The sequence below is a fragment of the Lissotriton vulgaris genome, chromosome 10 (genome assembly GCF_964263255.1).
Source record: "Lissotriton vulgaris chromosome 10, aLisVul1.2, whole genome shotgun sequence".
NCBI lineage: Eukaryota > Metazoa > Chordata > Amphibia > Caudata > Salamandridae > Lissotriton > Lissotriton vulgaris.
Window position 1 is genome coordinate 261863446 of NC_141698.1, and position 22535 is coordinate 261885980.

At 42.6% G+C, this 22535-nt stretch overlaps 1 protein-coding gene across 1 annotated transcript in view; it reads left to right on the plus strand.

Moving 5' to 3' along the window:
• LOC147685082 (SCO-spondin-like) overlaps positions 1-22535 on the plus strand; it is a 1395910-nt gene that overhangs the window by 525833 nt on the left and 847542 nt on the right. The window contains exon 34 of the mRNA XM_086939757.1: positions 12641-12796. Coding sequence (XP_086795883.1) covers positions 12641-12796 — 156 coding nt within the window. The remainder of the gene's footprint in view (positions 1-12640; positions 12797-22535) is intronic.

The following is a 22535-nucleotide window of genomic DNA, read 5'->3' on the forward strand; positions in this document are numbered from 1 at the left end:
TTTATCAACAGGTTTCCAAAAAGAATGATAAGAAATAGAATTATGATTAATACCATTCAAAGATAATTGCGCTCTTCTTCTAGTAAAGATAACCCATGACCACCAAGCATGAACAGATAATAATGGAAAGGGGCGACCACTCGGTCCCCCCGAACGTATGGTTGGGTGCCCCGATCCTCCCGGGAAACCATTTTGGGCGGGGGCGTGTCTCGGCTGGAATGCCCGAAGCGGCGTAGCCGGGGCGCGCCTTTTTCCCACCCAAGAGGGGTTGTCCTAGACACCTACACCGAAGACCACGCCCAGGAGGCGTACCGGAGGAGGGTACACGCCCTCCCGCAGAAGAATAAATAGAGCGGGAATCCGAAGACGCGTCCTCTTGTTCCTGTGCTCTGAAGGCTGCACCCAGTCGTTGCTCGTGAGCCCTCTACGGAACAGGCAGCAATTTTGAGAACTTTTAATTCTTGTATTTTTCTTTCAGTTACTCGAAGGCGAAGATCCAGGACCTTGTGATCGTCTAGGAGCGGATAATCAAAACCATGGCTGGCAAGAAAGCAGGAAAGGTTTCCGAGACGGATAAGGTGCTACGCATGTTGGTGAACCGGATGGCTGGCATGGAGCGGAAACTCGGTCAAGTCCCATCCATCGGTCGAGGTTTGGTGGAGGTAAAACAACAACTGGCTGCGCTGAGCAATCCTGGTAACCCTAAGAAGGTAATAGGCCCGGCCTTGCCGGGAATTTTCCCCGAGGGTAGAGGGAAGCGGGTCAAGAGGAGGGCGGTTTCGGGGGAGGTTCCTATCCCAGAGGTTCCGGTCCCAGAGGTACCCCCGGCCACCCCTGTCACGCCGGCAGACAACCTGGCGCCAATCCCAGAGGCTTGGTTGGAGGATCGTAGGTGGCGGGAGGGGGTGTACAAGGAAAGTCGTGAGTTGAGGCATTCGGGTCCAAGTTCGTAGAGTGCTTTGTGTGCGTGGGTTAGGAGGCGGAAAGTGAACCTCTTGTTAACGGGGAGCCAGTGGAGGTTTTTCAGGTGTCCAGAGATGTGGTCTTTACGCGGGATGTCTAGTATGAGTCTGGCTGAGGCGTTCTGGATACGTTGGAGTTTTTTCTGTAGTTTTGCGGTGGTACCGGCGTATAGGGTGTTTCCGTAGTCCAGGCGGCTCGTGACCAGTGCGTGGGTGACCGTTTTTCTAGTTTCGGTGGGGATCCAGCGAAATGTTTTTTTGAGCATGCGAAGAATATTGAAGCAAGAAGATGAGACGGCGTTGACTTGTCTGTTCATAGAGAGTGAGGAGTCCAGGATAACACCTAAGTTCCGTGCGTGGTCCGTCGGGATGGGCGCTTTTCCAAGGGCCTCTGGCCACCAAGAGTCATCCCAGGCGGAGGGGGCGGTACCAAGGATGAGGACTTCAGTTTTGTCGGAGTTCAGTTTTAGACGGCTGTACTTCATCCACTCGGCTACTTCTTTCATTCCTTCATGTAGGTTGGTATTGGCGGTGTTGGGGTCTTTGGTGAGTGATAGTATCAGTTGAGTGTCATCAGCGTAGGAGATGATGTTGAAGTTATGTTGGCGTGCGATGGCCGCGAGGGGGCTCATGTATACGTTGAAGAGGGTGGGACTGAGTGAAGATCTTTGTGGCACGCCGCAGATGACTTTGGTAGCTTCTGATTTGAATGGTGGAAGGCGGACTCTCTGAGTTCTTCCGGCAAGGAACGAGGTGATCCATTCCAGTGCTTTTCCTTGGACTCCGATGTTTCTGAGGCGTTGTATTAAGGTGCTATGACAAACTGTGTCAAAGGCTATGACATGAAATTCCGAAAAGCGAAAGAATATGATGCCTCTCTGACATGGGACTGCCTCGACTCGGTCTCCTGGCATAAGCAGCTCCTGCCGGGGGCGGCAGGTACATCCTCGCCGAGCGGGAGCGGGTCAGGGGCCTCCCGCCAAAAGCCCGTGGTGCCCTTTCGAGCAGGCGCCGGTATCGATCACCAGCCGAAAACCGGCAGGAATGGCGGCAAGTCTGTTGGGGCTTCAATCGAGGCAACTGTAACAGACCGCAAGGAACATGTAGGTTCAAGCATGTGTGTGCGGGCTGTGGGAATTCCTCGCACCCGGAGAGTTTATGTAGATCGAAAAATAACGGGGCGGGAGGAAAAGGAGGGTCCAAGCAGGAGTAAGGTAGAACGTTGTGACCAACTGCCTACACCCGTTGATCTCATGGCTATGACTCCTTGGTTAAACGAATACCCTGATCATGTCTCCGCTGGGGTGTTGAGGAAGGGATTCTTGTACGGCTTCCGCATCCCGGCAGGGGATTTTTGAGGGAACTCCTTTTGTAAAAACCAGTTATCGGCGCAACATAATCCATGTGTGGTAGAGAGGAAAATTGCAAAGGAAGTTAGCTTAGGGCGAGTGGCCGGGCCTTTTCGTCACCCACCGGTGGCGGATTTCATCTGCTCCCCGTTAGGGGTTGTCCCGAAGAAAGACCCGGGTGAGTTTAGACTTATTCATAACATGTCTGCTCCAAGGGGTTCCTCTGTGAACGAGGCCATTGACCCAGAAGTCTGTTCGGTGCGGTACGCATCGTTCGATGAGGCCATGACCATGTTGAATCGCCTGGGCCCCGGGGTGCTGATGGCGAAATCAGATATCGAGTCGGCGTTCCGGTTGCTCCCGGTACACCCGCAGGATCAGCGTTTGCTGGGTTTTGCATTCCAGGGGAGTTATTACATGGATAAATGTATGCCTATGGGTTGCTCCATTTCTTGTGCCTATTTCGAAATGTTCAGTTGTTTTTTAGAGTGGGCATTCACCGAGGCCACAGGGCATAAGCATGTTATGCATTATCTCGATGACTTCCTGGTTGTGGGGGCAGCCGGCGATTCAAAATGTGCGCAGGCGCTGCACGACTTCTGCATCCTCATGAGGGAGTTTGGAGTCCCATTGGCTCCAGGTAAGACGGTTGGACCATCTACTTCACTGGAGTTTCTGGGAATTGAGCTCGATTCTGTGGAGGGATGTTTCCGTTTGCCATTGTGAAAGGTGGCCAAATTTAGGGCTTCCTTGAAGCTATGCCTCAGTAAGGAGAAAGTGACCCTGCACCAGTTGCAGCAAACAGTGGGTCAGCTTAACTTTGCCTTGAGAGTGATACCTATGGCCCGCCCCTTCTCTCGCTCTATTGCACAAGCTATTGTTGGTCTCAAAGAAGGACACCACCGTACGAGACTGTCTGCAGAGGTTCGCCATGATATGCTCATTTGGTTAGCATTTCTGGCGGACTTCAACGGTCGAGTAGTGTGGAACATGCCGCCAGCGTCTTCAGATGAGCTAGGTCTGTGGACTGACTCGGCGGGGAGCGTGGGATTTGGCGCCATTTTTGGTAATCGATGGTCGGCGCAAACATGGCCGGTGTGGTGGCACTCCAGCGGTCTCACAAGTAACATTGGGTTCCTGGAGCTATTCCCCATTTTGGTTGCTCTGATGGCATGGCCAGACGATTTCAGAGACCGCTCAGTGGTGTTTTGGTCTGATAATATGACTGTTGTCGAATGCATTAACCAACAGGCAGCACGCTGCAAATGGATCTTGAGATTGTTGAAAGAGGTTGTGCTGCTTTGCATGAGACTGAATGTACAGTTCAGGGCGGAACATGTGCCGGGTGTACTGAATCATGCGGCTGATGCACTCTCTCGTTCACATATGCAGGCATTCAGGGGTTATCTACCTACAGCTGACCTAGTGGCGGCACCATTCCCCGAAGCACTTTTGCTAATCGGAGCCCCGGATTACAAGACCTCGTGGCAGCAAGCTTAGCCCCCAGGACAAGAAAGGCATACGAAGGAGCGTTTCGTTCCTATTGCACATTTTTGGGTCCGGCAGGGAATCAGAGCTGGGGTCAGGAGGAATTCTTCCTGGGGTTCCTGGTAGCATTGCACAGGGAAGGCCGATCAGCGGCAACGGCCAATAGGCATAGGGCGGCCATTTCATTCATGGCGCAGGTGCATGGTATAAAAGACCCAACGGGTTCCTTTTTGGTGAAAAAAGCCCTTCGCGGCTGGCAGCGCCTCGAGGGTCGCAAGCAAGATGAAAGGCGCCCGATTGGCTTACATAGGTTGTCCTTACTCATAGCAAAATTAGATGAGACATGCTCCGCCCAATTCGAAGCAGTTCTGTTCCGGGCAGCTTTCGCATTAGCGTTCCACGGGGCTATGCAGGTGAGGAACTGGTCGCAAGGAACAAGAAAGATTTGGAGGGAGGCTTGTGCAGGGATCACATCCAAATTAGAGGTGATTCGATGGTGGTCACGATAGCCAGGTCCAAGACCGACCAAGGGGCTATGGGAAATAGTGTTGTTGTGCAGCGCGCGCGAGGGTCCTCCACGTGCCCGATAGTGTGTATAGAGGAATACTTGGCACTGAGGGCGGCTACATGGGGGGGGACTTTGCTGAGGCACAAGGATGGCACCCCACTGACGAGGTTTCAGTTCCAGAGTGTTCTAGCACTGACAATCGCTGCGGCGGGCATGGACCCGTGCGATTTTGGGACCCACTCCTTTAGGATAGGGGCTGCTACTGAGGCTACAGCCAGGGGTCAGAGTGCGGACGAAGTAAAACAGTTGGGGCTATGGTCCTCGAATTGCTTCAAAAGGTATGTGCGATTGCACATGTTGTAAAGATCAATTGACATGTCATGCACTCACGCTTCTTGTCTTTTGTTTGAATTACAGTTTCGCGAGCCTGTCACGCGGGGCGGAATGTGCAGTCGACCCAGCACCAGGAGACCAGCGGTCATGGACCACCGTCTAGAGGGAAAGTGGTATGGGTCATGGGCCACTCATACGTGAGGCGCGCCGGGGACGTATTCAAAGCAGGTGACGCGACTCGCGCAGCTGGGGAATACGGGTACAGAGTGGCCTTCCATGGGAAGGGCGGGCTCTGTTTTGACCAATTCGAGTCATTTGTTGAGGGTCTCTTAGGGCGGCAAAGGTCACCGCCGTCTGTAGTCATAGTACACCTGGGGGGCAATGACTTGGTGACACTGGGTAGACGTGTGTTGTTTGAACAAGTTTTGTCTGCTGTTAGCTGGTTGGCGAAAAGAATCCCGGGGTGCACGATTGCCTGGTCTCACATGATTCCCAGGAAGGTATGGCTGGGGGGCCTTTCGGTGTCAGCACTGAACCATTCGGTGAAGAGGGTAAATAATAAAATTGGTAGATTGTTTCGTTCTGCGCAGTTGCATAGCATTCCTCATGGGTGTATTCGGGGCGATCACATGTATATGAATGATGGGGTTCACCTGTCCCGGGAGGGGAATGATGTACTCATAGGAGACTTCATAGAATGGCTAAGGGGTTTGAGGAAGCATGAACTTTAGGAGGAGTTTGGGGGGGCCGGATAGTCGGTCAACTATCCGGCCTGTGGCGGTAAGGTCATGATCGGTGAGCAGTAATTTCAAGGTCCCTAGAGGGGGGCGCCACCCAGAATGGATGGGAGCGCCCGGGGGGGAGGCGGCCATTGGCCCCTCCCACGGGGAGGCGGCACCCACTAAGGATGGGTCGCCTAAGGGGAGACGGCCATAGGCCCCCCCCAGGGGAGGAGGCGGCTATATGCCCCTCCTACTAATTTCCCGGGGGCCGGATATCCGCGACGGCGGATAGAGAGTGTGGGGATGGGGGGGGAGTCCACGCTGTCCTTCCTACAGATACCTCACACGGGAACTCGGACGACCTTTAAGATGGCGTCGAGTGGAAAGGGGGCCCCCACCACGACAAGGGAAATTACAGTTGGCAATGAGGGTAAAGTCCTCTGCGCATGCGCCACTCACACCGTGAGGGCGACAGTTTTGGTAGTAGGGATCTGACACCGGTTAAGACCTTGCCGTTGGCCCTTAATGCTAGGATGTACAATTTTAATTTAGAATGTATGCATTTGCAGGATGTTAGACTCGGCTAGGATACCTTTGTATTAGAGATCTGTTAAGGTTAGCCAAAGAACATGTCTTCATCGAAATGTAATAAATGTAAAATTGTACATGATTATGAAACTTTTATTTAATGTTTTAAATTTTGTTTCATATTTTAATAAATACGGCCGGAGGGTGACTCCCTCCCACCTTCCAAAAGTTCAAGCCTGCGTCCGACTTCCCATCCTTGGGGATTGTGTTGGGAGGGGGTGACGGGCATCCCGGCCATATGAAACATCTTCCCAACATGTAATGGATTTAAAAGCTGCTGATAATAGAAAATTGAATAGTTTACCTTCTAAATCATTTACTTTTTGCAAGAGAACAACAGATTTCCAAATTAACAGTTTGAATGAGATATAATCATGAAAATTAAGTACTTTTTTCATAACAACCCAAACATATGTCAAAAAATTAAAAACCATAGGATAATCATGAGGCATTTGTTGTAACAAACCAGTAAGTAAATTACAGTGCCAACAAATTGAAGACGCAAGGAGTTTTGCTTGAACTAAACGTAATGGAGTCAATAAACAGTTATATAAAAAATATGAATTAGTTTGATAGAGCGAAACAGGTAACCAACCAGAAATACTATTAAGCCAAATAACTTTTCATATATCAATAGAATAAGAGGTTGAAATAATATTATTCCAAAATGATGCGATTATATGAATGTTGGAACCTGGACAAATGGACATGTTTTTATATAATACAGATACGCCATGAGATAAAGTAGATACAGTTGAATACATATTGATAACTCTGATTCACCATTAGAAGGAATATTATGAGGAAGTGAACCTAAAATAGAATTACATAAGGATTCATATTTGATCAAATCAGAAGGCGGCAAAAGAAACTTTGTTTGTAAATCTTCAAATGATGTTAAAGCTTTTTTACAATAAACATCTTTAAGGTACAAAATGCCAGCTTTAATCCATGAATACCAAAATCTAACATTTCTATTAAGTTTTATGATTGGATTATACCATAATGACATATCTTCAGTAGTGGATATGGGTGACTGAAAAATAAAATCTAAATCATTCAAAATTAGTTTGGCGGATTTTAAAATAACGGATTTATGAAGATATTGAGATGTATTAGACATAATTGGCAAAGTGGGTAGAGGAAAAGGTTCTATCAACGTTTTTTTGATAAGAAACCAATTAGGAGGATTGTTCAAAGAAGAATGGTTAAACCAAAAAGAGCTTTGTTTTAAAATGAAGGCCTTGTGATAAAGAAAAAAGCCAGGTAATCCAAAACCCCCATTACATTTGTGTATTTTCAATTTTTTATAACTGATATGAGCGGATTTGTTAATCCAAAGAAATTTGGAGAGAAGTTTTCATAAAACTTTAATGGAAATTGAGTAGGAATCATAGCAAGGGTATGACAATTTTTTGGTGCAATAGTCATTTTTATGGAGTCCAATCTATCCCACCATGAAAGATGAAGTGAAGACCATTTGGAGGTTTTGTCTTTAATATAATGTAAAATGGATTCACAATTTATAGATATTGTTGATTTCATAGATGAAGAGAATATAATACCAAGGTATTTAAGTTTATCCTTTTTTCAAATAATTTCATTCGAAGGTAGCATATCAGGAGTACAATAAATATTTAAAAGAAAGAATTCTGTTTTATTGGTATTTAATTTATATCCAGAAACATTGGAATAAAACAAAATAATTTCCATTAGGGATGGAAAAGAGGATAAGGGATCACTAATAAATAAAAGTACAACATCTGCATAAGCTAACGTTTTAATAATAACATCTTTGATATTGATTACAACAATTTTGTTAAATTTTTTAATGGAAGTAAGTAAGGGTTCAATACCAACAATAAACAAAAGCAGGGAAAGGGGACAACCTTGTCTTGTACCTCTAAAAAGAGAAAATTGATTTAAAATTTGGCAATTAATAAATAAACGAGCAATAGGTGAAGAATATAAAGCAGAAATCATACGAATAAATATGTCACCAAAATTAAATGATAATAAAATACGAAATAAAAATTGCAAGTGAATTTTATCAAAAGCTTTCTCAGCATCTACAGTGAGAATTCCTGATGGTAGAGATAACGTAGATCCGTGTTCAATAACATGTAGCAAAGTTCTTGTATTATTAGCAGAATATCTATTCTTCATAAAACCAAATTGATCTGGATGTATAACAGAGTCTAACACTGAGGATAATCTAGTAGCACGTATTTTGGCATGCAATTTACGATCTTGGTTTGTTAAAGAGATCGGACGATAATTTGACACAAGAGCAGGGTCTTTATTAGGCTTGGGTAAAACAATAATTAACGCCTCAGTAAAAGAACCAGTAGTAATACTCATAGAACCAAAAAGAGTAAAAAGTTGAAATAAAAGAGGAATAAATTGTAACTGAAATTCTGGTTCCAGGGGATTTATTTTTCTTGAGAGATTTTATGGCTAGTAAAATTTCATTTGTAGTAATGGGCGAGTGGAGCTTAATTTGATCAGATTGGGAAATCTTGGGTAATCCACATTTAGCTAAAAAAGAATCAACCAAAGAGACATCATCAAAATCAGGTTTATTATATAAAGTAGTATACAAATCAAAAAATTAATTACCAATATAATTTGGGAGAAAGCAATTTTACCATCAGAACCATGAATTGAATTTATTTGGGCTTTATCTTTTTTAATGGGTAAATAATTGGCTAGCAATCTTCCAGATCTGTTAGCATTAAAACTAAATTTGGCTTTACACTTTGACAATTGAATGCCAGCTCTTCTGCTAAGGATCAAATTAAACTCACACCTAAGTATTTGCAATTTAAATCTATATTGAGGATCATTAGATGAAATAAAAAGTCTTTCATATTTTGCGATTTGCTTCTCTAAATTTTTAATATTTGCACGAAAAGACTTATTTTCATGGGCCATAAGATACATTGAAACACCGCTAATACAGGATTTAAAAGTATCCCATCTATTCACCATGAAAGTAGAGCCTTCTGGATTAAGAAGAAAGTAATCATGAATAGCATTTAAAAGTTTAGGTTTCTTTTTTTCATTAACAACAATACTTGAAATCATTCTCCATCTGGGCTGCGAAGTAAAATTTGAATTCAATTTCAAAATCAAAACAAATTGAGGCATGATCTGATATAGCAATATTTCCAATACTAGGAGTGACTACAGAGTTAAATAATTGTCTGGAAATTAAAAGATAATCAAGCCTGGAGTGAGAGTTGTGAGGGTTAGAAAAAAATGTAAACACTTTTTCTGTAGGAAAGTGTAATCGCCAAGTATCAACTCATTTTGTAGTTTGAAGAAATGATTTAAGAGCAAAAAAGGCTTTAGGAGGTCGAAATTTAGTAAGAGAAAATCTAACTAATAAGGGATCAGATACAATATTAAAATCTCCTCCAAGTATAAAAGGGACTTTACCCAATTTAAGAACTTCTGTTGTTAGAGTGGACCAACCAATATGATCATCAGCAGTTGGACCATACCCATTTATTAAAAACACAACTGAATTTTAATTTTAGCTATAACATATCTACCATCAGTATCAGAAAACTTACTCAAAATTTGGCAATGAAGCCTTTTTGAAAAACGGATAGCAACACCATTTTGACAAATATCTGCTTTACAGCTTCCAAAATAATCTAGAATTTATGTACACTTAACTGTACACTTAACTGGATGGTGTAAACCCTTGACATTGGAAAAACGATAAAAACACACGCATTACAAGCATGACCGGAACCGTTGGAACCCTATGAAAAAATAAACCATCAATTTGTCAGAATATACTTAATATTAATATTCAAGTAGCAGAGTCATGAGTATCCATTGAGTTCCTGTGAATGTTGTTCCTGAAACAGATTTAGTTCTTCAGAACGATGGAAGGATTTTGAGAAGTTGTCTCTCCACATACGCATTGCTGATGGATAAAAATATCCATATTTGAAACCAAGACTTCTTAGTCGAGGACAGAGAGCAGTGAATTCCTTTCAAATTGCACCAGTCTCCTTTGCAAAATCTTGGTGGATACATATTTTATTTCCATTGACCATTAAGGAAGGAATTTCTCGTGCTGCTTTTCTGATCAAGACCACATGGTGGTGAATGGAGAACTTTGAAGATCATTTGTCGAGGCTTTGCGTGATGAGGGTTGTGATGAGAAGGAATTCTGTGTGCTTTATCAGTTTCACATTTTTCTGGAAATTTGATCTTTAGGAGGCCAGGAATCAGAATTTTCAAATATAATCTGCAACTGGAACTTTCAACATCTTCCGGTAAATTGAAAATGCGTAAGTTATATTGTCTGTTATGATTTTCCATATCTAAAAGGAGTGCAGACATAGGTGAAATTGTTGCCACAAGTGGAGTAAAAGCTTCTATTTCAACTTCATTATTTTGTATTTTAATTGAATTATCGGAGATTTTCATTGGTAAACTAGCCACTGCGCACGTTTTTAATCTCTGATGCAATTGTATCAGTAGTAGCACGAAGTGCCTGAATTTCATCAAGAATTAAAGTTAAGGAAGGTTCGGTTGACACTACTTCTTTAGATTTGACAGGAGGAGGTGAAAATTGCTATCTCCTTTTATTATGAAGAGAATGAGTATTTTTTTTTCCTTTTTTGTATAAAGAATTACATTTATAAAGCAATATAACATAAAGGAGAAGGTAAAGTATTGTCTGTAAAAAAAAGCCCTAAAATGACTGGTGCAGCGGCTAAAATGGGCTGAGGGAGTGGTTAGGCTCAAGCCAGGCCCTCTCTTGAGCTCTTACTCCGCCCCCCCTGATAGCCAAGCAGGGCAATACCTTGATGCAGAGCTGGGTGCTGGAGCCTGAAGCAAGAAAAACACAACTTCCGCTAATCAGAAACGCTGGAAACTCTTCACAGCAACAGGTACTGGCTTCATAAACACAGCGACCTCCTAATGGGCATACTTCTGACAGAAATTAGTCGTTTTTGGATTAAAAATGGGCGAAAATGAGCTGGAGCTCACCCGGAGGTGCCCATCTTGAATCGTGCGCCCGCACAAGACCCCCAGACCAGTATTATTAATAGACTATCCAGTGTTTTGAATGTGAACAAAGGGAGGGGACAAATTGAGTTAAGTAGGGTATAGAGGTATCAAGGCAGGACCCTCATTTTTGCCATCACCCGTCCCTTGACAGAGAGTGGTAGCGCCATCCAGAAGTAAATCAACTCCTGGAGACCCCTAATCACTTTCGCCATATTGTAGTCATAATGTGTTTTGCAGATGTGAGCTACCACTACCCCGGATATCGTAATTTGTCAGGTTCCCACATCATTCGTAAGTCTGGGCACACCACAGGCAGCCGAGAAGACAGGCTCCGCAGTGGAAAAAGGAGGCACTTCCGAACGTTGGTACAGAGACCAAGGACCAGAGACCTCCAGAGAACCAGGGTTAAGTAAGAGCTGCAGGCACCCTGATTCATTTTACAGATACTGACGGGTGCCTTCTGCATGCATCTAAGTTCATAAGGGTCGACTCGTAGGCCAGTATACCTATTTCCTGCTACAGGAACATATACCATCCTGGACTTTCTAGACATCATGAGACCACCAACAGGTCTGATAGTCCTAGTATGAAAGAATGAATACCACAAAGGACGCATTGTGAGCTCCAGGCTTAACTTATATGCGCACATAGGTAAGTTTGTGGTTAGAATGTGGCCGCATGCCCGTCTCTGGATCAGACAAAAGTAAAGGCTTCATCACATAGAACCTGGCTTTCTCCTACTATTATGTCAGCTCCACTTCCTGACTGCGAGATGCATTCCAGCCTCCACTCCTCTTCATTAGCATTAGGGAACACATTATTTTTTATGTTGTGCTATAAGTCACTGGTGAGCCAGAGAGAAGCCCCTTTGGCGCTTTTCACCCACAATAAGCTAATGCATCATAACAGTTGTACGTGCCCATCAGGTTGCTTCACATGAGATATGTCATCAGAAGATTTCCAAGCTTCTTTTTTTCAATGCTCTCCGGTGTTGAGGATATCGGCAAATTGAATAGTAATCATATTTTTTATTGTGATATTGCTGTATACCTTATTATGAAAAGTTTTATAATGTGCTTTTTCAAATGTTCTTAAACAAGGGTGTCCAGCATCGTTCTTAAGTACATCGTGTGTGTGTGTGTGTGAGTTCGTTTGTGTGTGTGTGTCTGGCTGTAATGGTCAAATTTAATTTGCTGTCATTAAACAAGAAGCCAATTATCAGTTAAAAAGCCTTAATAAGAAACAGTTGCGATCAGATGACTTTCACAAACCTTTTAAAAAAAGAAGGAAAGTGGGGAAATGAAGATAACAATATTTAAAGCTTCTAATCATTCATGTGTTGCCACAGTCACAAAAGCATTTAACATAGCTGATGTGTTGCTAAAGTTAGGTCCTGTGTCTAAACTGGGGATCACAGTTTCAAATGCTAGCAGCGCCGAATCATCCTTTTATTGATCTGTTATTGATACAATGAGGGCTACTCTGTTTTGGGAATGGCACTGTAGAACTACACGGCTACATCAAAGGCAAGTTCTAGCATGTCAAACATGAGGTTTGCCCTTGACAGGACGCAGCAGTGTCTAACTTCACAGTCAATTACTCATGTTGTGAACAGCATTAAATGTGAGTCTGAACATGTTGTTTTCACCGCAGGGATAAGCCCATCGGCCTGGACTGGTCTTCCTCCCTTCCCTGGCACACGCTGCAGCCAAGGCCAGTTCACCTGCCAGGTGTTTGGTTGCGTGGATGCATCCTTTGTCTGCGATGGCCAGGAGGACTGCCTCGATGGATCGGACGAGCAGCACTGCGGTATGTTTGACAGCATTACTTCATTGTGTTCGTCGTCTGAAAGGGAAGGTCCTTATTAGCCCTTAATAGGGAAGGTGGCCACAACTAGCCACTGTTAGAGGTTTGCTGTGTAAAGTCCTTGCACAATGGGATGGATGATCGGAAAATGGAGAGACTTTGATTGTATGTCAATCGCCAAAGAGGCTAGTTTAATGGTAAATAGGGTTTCCAAGTAACAGACATTTTGCCTTGAGTGTGTCACTCGAAAACAGTCAGTAAGGTTGTTACAATTTGAAAAACAAAATAAGCATCATCTATTCGAATGCACATCAAGTGCATGTATGTGGGAATAACAGGAGTGAGAAATTGTCACTTCCTGTTTCTGGGGCACAAACATGGGCCGAAGTAATACACCCAGCCCTGCACACAGAATGAAAATGTGATAAGGCAGCATACGACACCATGCGCAACGCTGCTTGTCAAAAACCTAAATGGATATGGTGCATGCTCCTACCTGGGCTTTCACTCTAGCATTACAATCATTTTAGCGTCTATCAGAAACTACCATGATCAACATGGATGAAAAGCGAAGTATGGAAAGGTGTTGAAAAACAAGTGTGTTTGTGTAACAGTCATCCAACATACTAATGCAAAGGGGGACCCCTGCAAAAAAAATGATAGGCAGGCGGAGCAGGGGGAATATACGGAAAACCAACACTAACAGGAGACACTTGCCTATAATCTACGGATAGCAAAAAACGACCCCAATGGGGGGGTCCCAATATTATATACAAATGACTGGGGCTGACAAATACATATCGGCAAACAATTCAACCATAGAGTTAATTAGCAAAAATATTTTAATTTTATTGTTATTGTGTCAATTGTAGTTATCAAGCTTTAGCAATACATAAATAAGTACATACATATCATCAATAATAATATATACTGTCCCACAACTCACATTCATAATCATCATTCGTACTAACATTCACTCATAATGACATTAATTTGTTCAACGAAATCGGACAACTTCCTACAACATCCCATATTAATCAGGATGGTAAGGCTGCCAACTGATGTTGAGATGTAAAGATCTTGTGTCTCATCCCAGTGGTACGTGGGAACGAAGTCCAGAAACAAGGGAAGAGTAAAACGCCTACGCGCGTTTCGGTGTATGGCCCAGGACAGGGCAACACCTTCATCAGGGCGAAGATGGTTAGACAGTGTGGGACACATAGACACACCTAAAATCACTGGAAAAATGTATCATCAGCATGTACATTTGTATAGTTATACAGATAATGTGTACATTATTTGAAGCATGGACAGAGTCAGTCCCAGAGAAAAACACATTCATTTTTTCATGATAAAGAAAGCGCAACAGTCTAAAACCGGAATAGTGTGCACCAAGAAGCTAGGAACAGTTAGAAAAGAGGAGCACCCCCGTGTTCATTTAAATGCTATATGTGCTGTCTGGATAGTTAAGAATACCCAGTTCACAAACATGTGATAGAAGTTAAATAAGCATATAGTGCATACATCTTATCATGCAGAAAGCCCAAAATGATAAAGCTCATAGCATGCTCAGACTATACCTGTAGAAAAATTCTCTAGGATTCTTTTAATAAGGTCAGGGGAGACACTTGACAATACGATAAAACAGGACCTGTAATGGGGATGAATGAGTCAAATTTTACCAAGCACTTAACACAGAAGCTGTCACATCAAAGAGCAAGGAAAGAGAAGGGGTAGTCATACGTGGACAGTAACCTACCTGCAATCTACAGAACTGCATCTGAATCGATTTCGAATCATGTCCGGGGGCCATTGAAGCTACCAAGGACATCATAGAGAGAAAGGTTCATAACGATATATGGAGAATAAATCAATGAATTTCATTGATGCGGGCAGCAGTTCTGGAGGGTAAAAAAAGATAAAAAAGTGGTAGAGCACTGGTAAACAACAAGATAAGGATGTCACATAGATATGCAGGAGACCACACCCATTACTAACATGAGCGTCAAAAATAGCCATGAGAGGAAATGGCTACTCTACATCGTGGGATCGCAGGGGACGTATACAAATGCTCCAGCCCCCCAGCTGGGTCTTATCAATTAGCACGGGTCTCACTATAATTACATAACTCGCGTGTCGCCAGATAAGAAACTAGGGGCCAGATGTAGGTAAATGGCATTTACCGGTTCCTAAATACCGAATTTTACCGATTCGGTATTTACAAATTGGTAAATGCTATGTAGGTATTTTTACCAATTAATTTACCGAATCTGTAGAATTTGGTAATTACCTAATCGGTATTTACCAATTCGGTAATTGCCATTGATTCCTATGGGCCTTGAGGCCCGTAGGAACCAATGGCAATTACCGAATCGGTAAATACCGATTTGGTAAAATTACCGAATTGACAAGGGGGACAGGGTGTCACTTTGACACCCTGTTGCACCCCTGATTCAGGCTTGTGTGCCATGTACCACACATACATGCCCTTAGGGCATGTCTGTGTGCCACATGGCACATGTGTACATGCACAGATGTGCATGTACACAGGAATTCGTTATTTACCATGCAATAGTATTACATGGTAAATAACGAATTCTTGGGGGCCTGTGGCACTGTTTACAGTGCCACCTACATATAGATTTACCGATTTGGTAAATTTACCGAATCGGTATTTTAGAGAATCTGTAAATTTACTGAATATGTAAATTACCAATTCTGTAAAATTTAGGCCCCCTACATCTCAATCACCTAATACCGGTCGGTAACAGCCGAAATCGGCCGCTACCAACCGGTATGACCTACATCTGGCCCTAGGTGACAACCTCATGCACGAGGGGATTACGTAACCCAACAAGTTTGCAAAAAATGGGGAGAATACATATGACCCTCTCCCAGCACGAGTAAATAGGGTTCGCGTGCCACGGGCAATATACTAAACGGTATTCCCGGTCCTTAGGATCTGAAGAAGTCAGTGCAGCCATACATGCGATAATACGCTTACCCCGTAAAGTATCAGCGGTCCATCAAGAAAGGACATTCCTTCTGCAGTCCAACAAGGTGGGAAAACCCCCCGGCCGTGAAGAGTTCAAAAAGACTCGACATTATCAAGTTTTTGTATATAATATTGGGACCCCCCCTTGGGGCCGTTTTTTGCTATCCATAGATATAGGCAGGTGGCTCCTGTTACAGTCATCCAACTAAACAGCTAAACTAACTTGTCAAGGATCTGTTGTTCAAATTAATCAATAGCTAGCAAAATACCTAATGTAATGAAACAGTGACAACTTTAAACGTTTCTCTTTTGGGGTCTAACCATACAACACAATTACAATGACAGAGGGCTTCATACACTTAACAGTAGAAACAACACAGCAATATAGTACATTACAGTGGGAATTGGTGAAATAATCCACGCAACTATGCACAGAATGAAATCAATTTTTGAGATCATTGCATGCCAGTTCATTAAAATATAATATAAAGTACATCTACAATAGCATCTTAAATGCAATAAATATAAAATGGAGTCTAAAACATTGAGAATAGAATCTGTTTAGTATATATATATGTCAGGTATATATAGCCATTTTGTAAATAAATAACATATAATATTAAGAGTAAAACCATACAGCCAGTACTGCACTTTGAGAATGACTATGTGGACTTGTGATTGATGATTTTTAGTTTAATTAACAGATAGTTTGCCTTAAAAAGAGTGATGAAAAATATATCCAGTCTTAAACAGCAAATCTCAAATTGAATCTCTACACATAACTTACTGTTACATGGGTAGACGCTTTTCATATAGGTGAGGAATCAGGATATTTTCAATCTAATTTTTGTGTTAGAAATATAATATATAAATATTGATATGAGAGGACTTGAACAACTGGCTTAATAAATTGAAAGGGACACATTTATGAGAAGTGTTGCGACAGAGCATTGATTTGACACTTTTCAGTGCGCCCTCCTTGCAACAGGATGGATGCGTCATATTTACTGTATGACGCATCATGTCACAAAGAATGACAGATACGTCAGTATTGCTGATGTATCTATTGGCGCAAAACTGACGCTTTGATGGAGTTGTGTCGGAAGCACAATGCAACTCCAGCAATGCAAGGGGAGGGCGATAATTATAGCACTGCATCATCCTTACGCCTGTTATGAGGCAGGCGTAAGGATTTGAAGCAATGGCGTCTTAGAAGGGGCGCACTGAAATCTTATAGATTTCAATGCACCACTTCTACGAGGCTCCGATGCGGCGGAACCCCCACCCTGCATACATTATACCTGACGCAGGTAGAATGTAGCGCACAGGCTTACAAAGTGGGGCATCTGCACAGATGCATCACTTTGTAAATATGGTACAACATGGCGCACTTTTTACTCCGCTGGTGTGTCACAGAAAGTGACACACTGGCGGAACAAAAGTGTCACGGGGCTCATAAATAAGCCCCAAAATTGATAGCCTGCATTAATATATCATATATCAAATTACTGTGAGCTGTATTTTTTACGGGATGAATGCCACAGTCCTGCACTAGGCTCACCAAGCGTCAATGCTGTGTTCTGCTAGCCCAGTCAATGAGCACAGGGATTTCAATATCTTAATAACCCACCACGATAGAATCCTCCCGGGAGCACAGATACCACAGTCTGAAGGGAACTCTCCAAATAAAGTGACTGCTGTTCCAAAAATGCTTTCTCCAATTAAAGTATTAGAAGAGAAAAGAAACATAAAATGGCGTTTTGAAAAGTGAAGCTTTCAGTTGCACCACCAGTGCAACTGGAAGTGTGTTGTATTCAGGTCTGCTGTTCTATGTTCAAAATCTATTTCAAAACGGCGGTCTTCCAACTAGGGGATTGAAGGACGTTCTGCCGTTAGCCAGTGTTGATGTCCTGTATGGAAGGGTTTCTTAGGTTACAAATATTCTCCCTCCGTACATGTGTTCTGCGATTTATGTGGCTTAGCACTCTTTTTACATGGTGCCAAGCCTTTGAAAGTAACTGCACTACAATCAAAAATAGTCCAGCCATGCATCATATGTGCGCAGATTTAGCATTAGCTGCTGAAACCTTGTAAACATTATTATTAAAAGGAGATAATAGCCATCATATGGGCCCCTTTTACAATTTGGAGGTTGGCCTTCCAGTGAACTTTCCCTTTTATGCTTTTCACTTTCACCAGAAATTAGTATATTTTAAAAAGAATATTTTTAACCTTCCTATTCCCTGCGATACGTTAATGGTCTCAAAACCGAGTTTTAGGCCCGAGCTCCGGATATGGCCTATTGCAAGGGAGAGGGCTTCAAAAACCACTATTGTCAGAGGCAGAAAAGCTACAATGCTATAATAACATTCCAATCACTGAGGGTAGAATATTGCAAATGAAATACTGAAAGACAAACACTGGAATGTTGAGACAGAAGGCCTATACCAACCGTAATTAGTCTTCAGGTGTTCCTCGGCTTCAATGGATCTCTCAATATTACAAGGTTTTAATAATATCTCATAATTTAATTCTTAATCTAATTTCAAAGTATTCACAAGTGTCTATCTTTCACACTCCTACCACTCCCATAATGGGAGATATTGGCATCTTCGGATCTGAGCATGTCACCACATACTACAACATTTGTAATGAAAGATCATGAATAAACACAAATGAACATGTCATTCCTATAACGGTATCTGGGGCCTTTCAGTGATATAGTTGTGTTTACATTTTTACTTTACGATCCAGTTGCCCTCTTCCTCTTTGAATGCACACATTTTTACTACTCTTTCTAGTTAAATGAGTTACCTTGGCCCTTTGAGAGAAGAAAATGATCGTTTATTTGATGGAGGATTCAGTACTTGTTCTCATGAGATTTAGACAAAATAACTACAGCATCAAGTGCAACCATGGACGACCACACGAATGCCAAGAATGTTAGGTTCTTGTCTTAAGGTCCACTGCATGTCAATTTATGTAACATTTCATTAATAAAACCTTCATTATGCAAACATAAATATTTTAACTGCATCCAAGCCAACAGGAAAAATACTGTTACTCTGCAATGACGATATATTTGCATGCAGCTCAGCATAGAAACTGTCACAGGGTATTTTCCTAAATAAAACTTGACAAGAGCAGATTATTATTATTATTATTAATATTATTATTATTGCATTTATTGAGCGCACAGCTACCCGGAGGTTTCCCGGCGCTTGCCTTGGGAACCCATCCTGGCTTTTCCCTGTGAGATAGCCCCAACAGGGCATCCCCAAGGTGAAAGTCAGGCATCCCGCCGCAGGGGGGCCGTTGTGGAGATTAAGCAAGCTTAATGCCCAGAGTTGCAGAGTGAGAACCCATGATTAGAGCAGGCACCGAAGCGAGAATTATAGAGTCTGTGGACATTTGTGCTCAAGACCCTGCCGCGTCGGGAATGGAACCCTGGTCCCGGGTCTGCCTGCTCTACACCGTGAGCCACACTTCTCCACCTTACAGCAAGGCCTGTATTTTGAGCGATTAAAATAAGGTGTTTTTAATGAAGAAAGTTTATTCTAAATCCTAATTTCAGAATAGTCACATTCACTCATTTTATGTCAAGTTTTACAGCATTCTTAACCCCTGCTATACTGTAGTAAAGCCACACATGGAGAATGCAGCAGCTCTGCCCTTCTGTCCCACAGCTTCCAGGCTCAAGAATTTCTTTAGCCATTAACTTGCAATGCAAGGCTGTCATTCATTTTCATGCCTGTCTACCATAAAAAAACATAATTCCAAATAAACAATGTCCATCATTGCTATTTAATTTTTAAATTACATATCCAGGGTGTTGCAAGTGAATGAACCCACTGCGTAAGTGTTTCGTGCAGGCTTTCTTGCTATACTGCTTCTTCCCTCGCCCTAGGTCACCCACCTGGTTGTATGTGTTACTAAATGTAGGAAATTGGAATTTTGTTGCTGTTGTCCCACCACTTTTTGCCCCCTTCCGAACTACTAGTGTAGTGTAGTTCCTATTTTCCCTATAGGCCCTGCGCATTGGAATAACATAAACAGCAGTGTAGACGTAGAAGTGCGGTCTTCTAGGTCTCTACTGACTATGTTAGACTTAATTTAGGTTTGCGCCAGCTAGCTCAGAGGTCACTGGAATCTTTCTTGACTGAATAGGAAGTGATCAGCTTCCCTGGCTCAGAGAAGAAGGGATTCAGCTTCCGACAACCGCATTAACATGACAACTTTGCTCATCAGAATAAGAGTCAATCTCTAGAGTCGTGTGAAACAATAGACAGCTATTTCACTCAGTCAGTTGTGCAGAATTACTTTCACCAGTATGCAGAGAATAGAGAGACGGGCGTTTTCAATAAAATATATTATTTAATGGGCAGTCTTCCTTCTCATGCAAGAGAAATGAATTGCCACAATTGCAAGACTTGTTATTATAAAAAGTGCGTACAGTAAAAGGAGTATTGCAAAATAATACTGTAAAAGCATTGATATGGTTTCTTAGCCATACGATAGTTAAAATGAATAAAATATATACATTCATATATACATTTGGCTAACGTCCTCAACTGGTGCTTCTAACTACGTTTACCCCTGTGTACCTGACCTAAGCCTAATACATGGGAGGGAGTAAGTAAGTAGCAGTTTAAGTTAAGTTGTTTTTGCCAAGGGTTTGCTTCAAGAATTCTCTCTAAGGATTTAGTCAACACTGTACATCTGGAATAGAATGTTGGAGGTATGGTATCTCCTCTCAGGACTCGATATTCCAGTCACCTGCAAGGGTAGGCTGGAAACGCCGGAGCTGGATTTTCTCGGCAGGAGAAAAGACAGCGTCTCTCTCAGCGCATCAAGGAGGAGGAGGGGCAGTGACCGTGGGCTTCTCGCATATGCTGGGCTCTGCAAGGGACAGCTGTTCTGCTCCTGTATTCACCACCACCATCGTGTGTGCTTAAGGCAACGTTGGTATTATTTATACCTGAAAGGTGCCGAGTTTGACGTAAGTTTTTGGACATAAGACGTCAATAAAGATGTCACTAAGAACTGTTCATTCTTACAGTGCTTGCAAGAGTTCTATTACTAATCAAAACAAAGCAAGCGGGGCTTACTCAGGTTGCTGGGGGTTTGAGCTGTTGAAAGAACTTGGTGTGTTATCTAGGAATCTAAGGAAGTGGCTTCTGCTGTGTCATGTACTGTAATGATCTGCAGAGACGAGTTACTGAAATATGGCTCTGATCGTTTATGCCATCATAGGGATATGTATTGATTATAGCCGTATAGGGGCATAAGGTCACAATATTGATCGGGGTCCTAGATAGAACACAACACCCACTCCACGAATTTATGTCCATCAAATTACTAAAAACTAAAGCAATAAGATGCGCGTGTATTACTACCCACCCCAAAATACATAATGCATTTGAAATGGCGTATATGAAATACATGAAAATATAGGTACTGTACGCTTTTAAGCATAGTAATCATTCAAAGATTATTGCATATGTAATCAGCTGAACGATTTTGCGAAAAAATTGCACATGAAATGTCTCTTAATACAGAAAAGAAGGGCAAGACTATTTCATCACATATAAATACAATTGCTGTAAAATGTGCTAGAGGCCGAGGTAAAGTTTTTTGTCTCTAGATCTACTAAAAATAGAAGTTCTGTTCTTTATGAATAGTTCTACTTTAAGCAAAAGTATTTGTGGCAGAAAAAAAGTAAATATTTTGAAAAGTGTCCGATTCAAAAATATTTCATGGTGAACGGGGAAATAGAGTTCCAAACGCTTTTCAGTAGTTTTTGTTGATCAAAACTGAAGGCCAAATACAGAGTTCATGGGAACGCTGTGCGCCGGAATGTTTTTCCAGAAAGTTATTGTTTCTGTTCAGGGGAGAACATCATATCAGACAGGCTCTCGAAGAATAGGTCTACATATTCAGGTGACAGTTCGACCAGGTTCGATAGTGCAGTAACCTAGCAGTAGTGAGAATGATTGCTATCTTCGATGTCTGGATCAGCAATGCTCACAGAAGGCCGTACCTGGGTGATGTTGCTTTCATTTACCCCTTCACTGCCGCCACCTAGTCGTAGCGCAGGAGTCTCAATGAATGCCGTCATCAGGATTGGTAGCCGCTGGGGACAACACGATGCATGAGCCGTTACAGGACTTAGCAAAGTATTGATATCCATTGGTACTGCTGATGGTAGTGCAAGACAGGTGTCTAACACGCATTCTTCTCCGCATAGCATACATCGAAGCACAGGTAAGATGCAGGTCTGCCATATAGGTCTGAATGAAAGAAACCAGGTCATGTTCAGATCTCTCAGCCGGGCCAATCCAAGTACTCTAGTTATGCGGTCCCGGTATTGCTAGGATCGTTTCTTCCATCCTTGCCGGAGTCATGTCTGTGTTTTTGGCTTGCCATATCGGAGCAGGAGGGTCAAAAATAAAATGCCTGCTACAAGTTTCGAAAATTAGTGGTAGGCCGCCAAAGACTGAATAGACAAAATTGGGAATAATGCCCAGAATTGCTTTAAATGGTGTTAACAGTCCCGAAAAAAATTGTCTTAAATACGTTTGAGATACCAATGGCATCCAACATATTTAGGATTTGGCTGAGCATTTCTGTGAAATGCACGGGGCAATTTGTTGATAAAAGTTCATATATCTCCGATGCTGTCCTTGCAACTTGGAGATCATACGTCTCTTTTGATGACGTGATGGGCACTGTTGTCTGTAAAAGCAC